Genomic DNA, 8,290 nt, shown 5'->3' with positions numbered 1-8,290 from the left:
TGTGAATTTAATTCAACAAATTTTGAAACAACGCATATTTTTTAACAAAATTTATGGAGTAAAAAATGCCATGAAGTCACAGCCACTTCGTAACACTTTTAACCAATTTTGACTAATTTCTTGTATGATTCTTGATCTTGACCACTAAGTAATTTCTTCAATCCCTTCAAAGGTCAATATTATCTGCAACACATTGTGAAGAGCAGCAAACAAACAAAAAACAAAATCAATTTTTAGATATTTTTATTTTGTGATTTCTTCCTATTTATGACATTAAGGATAAAATTTTGTACAATTAGAATTTTTTCACACCATCACACCAACAAAGTAAAGTATACTATTTCTCACATTTGATGATTGTGAGAGGGAAATCATTAACTGCCATTTATTTTATGTTGTTGCATTAAACAAGAAAAGTAGTAAGGAACACTACTGGCATCATTCAAATTGGAAGGTGTGTGATGGTTTTATGAATATCCTCACAGGCTGGGGTGAATTAACAAGAATACATACCATAATCCTTAACAACCAATCATGCTTTATTCTTAATTTAGAAACCAAGTATCTATTGTTTAAGAAGCACTCCAGCTAAGAATCATGTAAAATGTGATTCATGCATGGAAAGACTACATATTTTCATTTTTGATATTTTGTTTGAAATGATTCAGCAACCAGAAAATAATATGTGGCTTTTGATAGAACTCTTGTTTATAAGAGATAAAAATTATATAAATGTACTGTAAAATTAAAAATTAAGGGTGATAACTCTGTAAATGACACTAAAATACAATACAAACCACTAGATTTTCAAAGTGAACCATATCCTAAAGCAGACAGATTGGAATGAATTACTACAAATCTCATCATAGACATCTTTAAGCAACTTAATAACAAAAATCAAATGTGTAGCCTTTTTTTGTTATAAAGTATCACATATTCAAGAATTTGCATGATTCATAGAGACTGCTACTTAATATTCTTGGCCTTATTCCTGAGAAAAAAATTAAAAAACATTAACTAAGAAAAAGAAGGAATGTATTATGCTACCCTAGAAATATTTTAAAATTCAAAGTTACTAGTGAGATGATAAAATTACAACTTCTTGCTCTCCAAAAGCATACTATTTCACTGATTTCATATGGAGAATTATAATACTGCAAACCCAGTCAGTAATAGAAGTGATCTGAAAATTACTGCTTAACATTCCAATATATTAACACTATGAAGAATACAATCTCATGTTTGCATTTAGGTAAATGAAAGTTTTAATTACAGGCCTAGTGGACAATGACAAAACATTCATAAATGGTGGTCACATTTACACGGTAAAACATATAAAAGGCACTGGTATTGCAAGATGGTGAACATTATCCCAGTAAGAATGAACATATTGATTGGAGGAATACCAGCATAACACTGAAAATAGTTGCCTAACAATGAACTTTACATGATATTTGATTTGATCTATATTCTTATATACATGGTAAAGCTTATACATGCAAATTACTTGCAACAATCATTCATAAAAGTACTTATTTAGCTTGCCTGAATAAATAGAAATCCAAATTTTAGACTTACATGATCACAGCAGACATATAGCACATATCCAGACTTAATTTTGTTATTTCAGTTTTTTAGTCTTATCTGGTTGTTATATATTTGCTATCAAAATTACATATTTATGAACATTTGAATTCTGAAAGAAAAATTACACCAAAGATTAAGGATTATGGTTGTAAGGACAAATGGATACATTCTGTACTTCTTTCAAAGACTAGTTAGATCACACATGTAAATAAATTCATTGAATACACGGTTACAATACTTCAGTTTATGTACAATTTATGGTATGTGTTGTCCTTCTTTTCATCATAATCTTTTGAAATAAATAGTTATTCCACACATCCATCAAAATATACAATCACACATACATGTAACAAGCTCTCAGACAGTCAATACATTTTAAATTGGAGTGTTCTCCCCAGGCTCATGATGTGTTGTGATTAGCACCACTATTGTTTTTAGCACAGTGCTATCAGAACATTTATTTTCGTAACAATGAACTAATGGCCCTATGCTAGTTTTTTTAAACAATGATAATGTTCAGAGGTTAGAGTTGGTTGAGAAAGAGATTTAAACTTCTATAAGTTAATTCAACAGATATTGATAGAAAGTTAAAATCTCCTTCAAAATTTTCCAGTAAACTATCTGAGGAAGTTCATCAGATTATAATTTTTTAATCAATAGACAAACTCTACCCACTGAATATCATCATGGCATGTGCCATTAAGAAAAGCCTTATGAGATGTGCTATCTCAAATTTAAAGGAGAACACTGTTTTAAAAGACACAAAACAAAAACCAATAGTCACCAAAATCATAAAATTAAAAGGTAAGAAACTGAATTCTGCTGCTTCAGACATGACTTTGAAACAAAATTCAACTTTTACTGTAAAAACTGTTTAATTGTTAGTTTACTTCTCTTTATCAACTTCGGGTTGTTTGTTATTTTGTTTTGTTTTTTATGGAGGGGTTGTGGTTCGAAAATCATGTCTGGAGCATACTAGAACATCAAGAAGAATATCTACAAAACTGTAATGATGTCCTTATAGAGACATCTACAAAAAAATGAAAAAAAAATGTGAGGAGGATATAACATTTTTATACAATAGTTCAGAGGTCATTTTGAATGAAGTTGTGCATCAAATCCCCCACTAAACTGTTAAAACAGAAAATGTTTAAATTTATAAATTGAAGATTTTGCATCAGACAATACAGTTAATTTCATAAAGAGTCAGGGGTCAACAGCATGTGATCAGATTCTGAAGTGACCTCACACCTCACTTATGACTGCATTTACTGATGAAATTAATGCAATAGTTGTTTGCCAAACTAATGCATCTTCAACTTTCTGAAAAAAATGCAATCATCCTTGATTGATTCGGTACAACTAAACATTACTACATGTATTTCTAGGAAATCCCAATTTAATAATTTTATACAGGTTTTTGCTTGGAACAAACTAAAATGAAATTAGAAATTTAACCTACAGAATAAATTATTAAAATAGCACTAATAAATAAGTCAATATGATCAGAATAAAGCCCACAATAGTTTATTGTAAACTGTAAAAATATTTTCTATTGAAATATAATACAAAAAAAAACAAATTTCATTTAGTATCTTTTACAGGAATACATTAAGTGCTTAAAATACCTCAGTAATCCATCCACTAGATCAAAGCCAAAACAGTTCTTTTTAGTAGCATTAATTTAACCCACAAACTAATATTTTTTTTGGATTGCAATCATTACTGATATACCAAAATCCTTTAATATCCCACATTTTCATAAGACAACAGGGCACAAATATATAATGTATGTTCAATTATGGCTCCCTTTAACCCTGCCACTTCATGCCCTCAAGCTATCATAATTTCTAAGGCAATGAGTTAAATAGCATGAATCCAATTTGTTAAACTAAGTCTAATGTCTCCTCATTCTATAAGTTTCTTTGCCTTGAAGTATCTTCTGAGGTATAAAACTTGCCATGTTGCCAGTCCCAGTAAACAGCACATAGAGAATAAACTAAAATACATCACTCTAGAATGGGTTGACTCTACAATAAATGGTAAAATTTAATCATAATTGTACAATTTTGTCATTATATGCACAAATGATAGAAATTATTACAAATTGACTGTCATTCAAAAAAAAAATACGATGTTTTTTTTTAGCTTTTTCACCATTGCTCATGAACAATTACTAGTGTCAACTACAATCTGGATAATTTTTAGACAATTTTTCAGTAATTTGATTTTCAAAAAATTTTGAACTGATAACACATTCTGTTTATTAATCCTACATCATACTTGCTAATTAACATATTTTTACTTTTAAATTACCATTTGTATCTCTCATTTCCTTTTCTCTGGCTTTCATATATTCAAAATCATCTACAATAGACTTTGATAAATCTTCTAATCTTCTTAGTTCAACTTCAAGTGGTTTCAATTTCTCTGCCTTGGCTAACTATTAAATATATATAATTGTTAACACACATAATTATATATTCCCCAGAAATCAGTGACGATATTTTTTCTATTTCGAGGAAAACTAAATATGTATTAGAGGCACATCAAATAGTCACCAGAAAACTTACTTTCTAAAATCTACAATAAATAGCAGTTATGGTGTAAAAATGTGTAAAGGGTGCCAACTCAACAACAGTACATATATAGATACAGTCCTTTCAAAAGTATGTGATAAATGGCTATATCAAAATTATTGTCGCCTACTTTAATAAATTTTACATCAAAGTATATGGAAACCCTACTTTGATAAAAACAACCAGCAACCCCTAGAACTTTTGAAAGCCTTGTTTTCTAAAAATCAGTTTTGTTTTGTTTGTTTGTTGGGGTTTAATGTCCGAGCAGCAATATTTCAGCTATATTCAGACGATGAACATGAAATTGATGATAAAATGATGATGAAATGAAAAAGGGATGGGACATAAGAACAACAGGGTCAACAAATTTTGATTGCCACTGGAAATAGGGAGAGGTGAGTAGGGTCGGCCAATTTAGCCTCCTGTGGCGGGCCCTATGGTTCCTACTCCGAGAGAATACCACAGTAGGGTTCTTTAACGTGCGAGGAATGTGGCATCTTTCCCAACGCGGTGCTCCACTATGGTTTGCGGTCAGGTTTTCCGTATTATAGCCTGACAACCCCAGCATGTAACACGCCAGGGGTACCCCATTCCACCACCTGGGGCACACATCCCAGTTGCTTTGTGGGCAAAGCGCCTTAGCCCCCAGCTAGGGTTCTGAGCACTATTTAGTCACCTTTTACGACAAGCTTAGCGCTGCTGCAGGCCTATTCTTTTAACACCCGGACCTGCACCGGGTTCTACAAATCAGTAAAAATTGACAAAATTAATATCATACAAATAACTGAATGTTGAATTTGGCCAACAACAACAGGAGCTCATTGTAAAGTTCAAATTTAGGTACATGTAGCATGCAGCTAGATATGGTTCAGCTCTATGAAGAACTGGAAATTATTTTTATAAGCATTTTTATAATTAAATGCAAATTTTATTCCGTTTTCCAATAATGTTAGATTATAGAATGGCTCTACAGTGTTTCTCTTTACATCTGTAGCAGTGAAATGAGTAGAGACAATGGAGTCTGATAAATCAGGTATAAATCCTACAAGTATCTAGAAAATAAATTGTTCTTGGTCATGTTGAAAAAAAGTCAGAAAACTAGATTTACATTTTCTTTTATTAACATGTAGTATGCATATGTGGATTTTCCACTGACAGCTCTGTGAATCAAGCTCTTGCTGATGTTAGAGTGTGAAATTTTGTACCACTTGGACTGAGAGTAAAGCCATTTTGAATTATTTTATAGAAAGTGATTTAGATAATTGAGCTTTCCCAGTTTGATCTTCATAACAGAATATTAAAATGAAAATAAGTAATGAAAGTTGTAAACAAAGGAAATAATTGAAAAAAATATAAGAAATGACTAATCTTTGATCAAAGAGGTCAAACTCACCTTGTTGACTTGCTATTAAAATAACTGACTACATCTACATAGTATGTGTATTAACCAAAGGTACATCTACATTGCATGTGTATTCATCAAACTTACATCTACATTGTATATGTATTAATTAAACTTACATCATCATATTGTTTAGCCTCAACACCATGTCTGAGATCTAAGAAAACTTCTGTGTCTGCTCCTCTTCCTCCTGTAACAGATGAAGGATGTAATGTATTCAACTACAGACATTATCAAAAATTAACACATGTACATATACATGAATACAGTAATAGATATAGATTTCAAATATTGTAAATATGGTGACTCAGTTAAACTTTATGCCAGCAACAATTAAATTCTATTGGTATAGTGGAGATATCACCATTTTGTCATATGACAAAAGCAGGTCAACTAAGTAGGACAGTGACATTTCAGTGCGTAAAACACCTTTTGATGTTAAATGTATAGAAATTTGTCTTAAAAAACTTCATCATACTGACACTTGAGAAAATTTCATCCAAGCAAAACACTACATACATTATGGTATACATTAAAGCTTTAGAAATAGTAAAAATGGAGGCTAGACAAAACTTTTCTAAGACATCAATGTTATTTTTCAAAAAAACTACTTTAAATCTATGTCAAACACAGAACAGTACTTCCGATAATTTCATGAGTATTTTGAAGCCCTAATTTGTTGTATCCCACTTATTACTGATGAAAAATTCCTAACTAGACTTGGCAAAATGATAATTCTAATCATGAGATTCTTCAGGCTTATAGCCGGTTTTGATTGATCGAGAACATCGTTGCCAGAAAGTTCATACATGCATGAACTTGGCCAGATCGTTCATACATGCATGAACGCCAGTCAACTTGAAACCAATAAGATGGCAGTGTAGTTCAAAAGAGTATGGCAATGAACTAAACGGCAAAATATAGCCGTAAGAATAGTTTATTACGTACACATTGATTTTACCGGTCAAGTTTTTTACAGAGAGTAATTTTAAGCTCAGGGAAAGAAACTTATAACTGAGTTTGACTGAACCTTTGAAAACACCTTGTTGTAATTTTCCTTCTTCTTTGTTGTATTTCCTTAATAATTATATTCCTGTTGAATTGTTTACATCTCGTATATTTCAATGCCAACTACCACTTCGTCCATGCTGCCTTCACTGTTGTTGTGCAGCCCATTATGTGTAAATATCTGTCCGTGCTCCCATACGTGTGCAAAGGAATGTGTGTGTATTGAAGCATAAACATAAACACATTGAATCAATGTAAGTGACTGAGGCTCTCAGAGGGTAACTTTGACCGTTTGACAGAATTATAAGGATTGAACAGCTATTTTCAGTCATTCATGCATGTATGAACAGATCTCTCCATTCCCAAACATTACATGAACAGCCTTTGGCCATTCATTGAGTTTGGGAGCTCCAAGATCCATTCATACATGAGTGAACGACCGTAAATAGCTGTTCGATCCTATAATAAATGGCATTAAGTCTAAGTTGTTGAAAACGGAACCTGATACTTTTCTTTTGCACTTTATTCACACTTGAGGCCATTGCCTTCCTCGTGTAATGATAAAGTTAAGTCCCATCGTTCGTGTAATGTCAATGAACAGTATAGATTAAGAAAAGTATTTTGAAAGCAATTTTAATTACCTGCTACCATTTTGGCCTCAAAACAAACTTCAAATAAATCATATTCTTCTGTAGTGAATGCAAATTTTCCTTTTTTGATATCTTCTTTATGGTACAAAATATGACCTTTAGAGTCAGTAATCTGAAAAGAGTACATGTGCATGTAGAATATAAAATATAGACACATATTCCAGGCTGCCAGGCTTTTAAGGCACAAATATATGAGATTTGGCAAAAAAATGAAAGATCAAAGAAAATGCTACATTACCAGCTTCGAAATGTATGAATCACAGAAGGAATGAACGAGAGTTGACACTACCGCATACTATAGTGCACCACATCATTAAGTGGCTGATTGCATATTCTACCCTTGACCTTATACTGAAAAAAAGACATCACATGCTCAATATTTCTATAGTTTGAGCACATTTCTAACTATCTTGGAGCTTTATAGTGAAACCTAAACTATCATCGAATTCAATATGTTCCAACTAAAATGCGTACATGTGTCATGATGTTGATTTGTTCAATTGTTGTTTATGTTGAGTATTGTTACTGTCTGTACTACGATAATAATTATTATCAAGTTTGATGAAAATTGATAATTTGGATTTTGTCATTGATATGAAGGTAAAAGTCATTCTCAACTTACAGCCAGATTAATTTTTTGGCCAGGTGCCTCCGAAATCCCATAATCTCCAGCAACTAAAACATCTTTGTGGATTTCTTCCCGTAAACACTTCTTTGTATTAGGTGCTAAATGAAACATTAAGGCATCTGTGAGTGTAAAACAAATGGCAAAAATCGCCAAAAGTATGTGATACACGTCCATCTCAGCAAGAACTGTTTGTTTTCGCCGGTGCACGTTTGCTAACGTGGCATTCGAGACTTTCCGTTTATTTCCGGTAAACTGTGTGATCGAGCTAAAAACCAAAATTCCTACAACTTTAAGTCAGTTCTTTGTAAAAGAAAAAAATCCACAACAGAAAAGATATCGAATTCAAATCACTTTAATGGTTTATACATTATACATATATCATACATAAATCAAATCGTCGAACAAAGAAAAGAAAAATGAGTTTAGCACGCCTCCT

General features: G+C 31.9%; 1 protein-coding gene across 1 annotated transcript; it reads right to left on the bottom strand.

Moving 5' to 3' along the window:
• Positions 1–226: 226 nt before the first annotated feature.
• On the bottom strand, positions 227–8,080 carry LOC148624898 (transmembrane emp24 domain-containing protein 10-like). The gene is made up of 5 exons (XM_088568026.1): positions 7,849–8,080; positions 7,218–7,338; positions 5,688–5,758; positions 3,904–4,030; positions 227–3,617 (listed from the first exon to the last, which is right to left on the bottom strand). Exons 1-5 carry the CDS (start codon positions 8,026–8,028, stop codon positions 3,496–3,498), a joined length of 621 nt encoding a protein of 206 aa, XP_088424152.1. The 5' UTR covers positions 8,029–8,080; the 3' UTR covers positions 227–3,495.
• Between the last annotated feature and the right edge of the window lie 210 nt (positions 8,081–8,290).

This window comes from Perna viridis, chromosome 2, assembly GCF_037379345.1.
Source record: "Perna viridis isolate PV_CMFRI_1.1 ecotype Kerala chromosome 2, ASM3737934v1, whole genome shotgun sequence".
Taxonomy (NCBI): Eukaryota; Metazoa; Mollusca; class Bivalvia; order Mytilida; family Mytilidae; genus Perna; species Perna viridis.
This window is presented reverse-complemented; position numbering and strand designations above follow the sequence as displayed.

Excerpts from the sequence above, each read along its gene's own strand:
- LOC148624898 (XM_088568026.1), bottom strand. The coding sequence starts at position 8,028 with ATGGACGTGTATCACATACTTTTGGCGATTTTTGCCATTTGTTTTACA. Across the intron at positions 5,759-7,217 it reads TGAGGCCAAAATGGTAGCAG|GAGGAAGAGGAGCAGACACA; the intron begins GTAATTAAAATT and ends CATCTGTTACAG. Across the intron at positions 4,031-5,687 it reads AGGCTAAACAATATGATGAT|TTAGCCAAGGCAGAGAAATT; the intron begins GTAAGTTTAATT and ends TATATTTAATAG.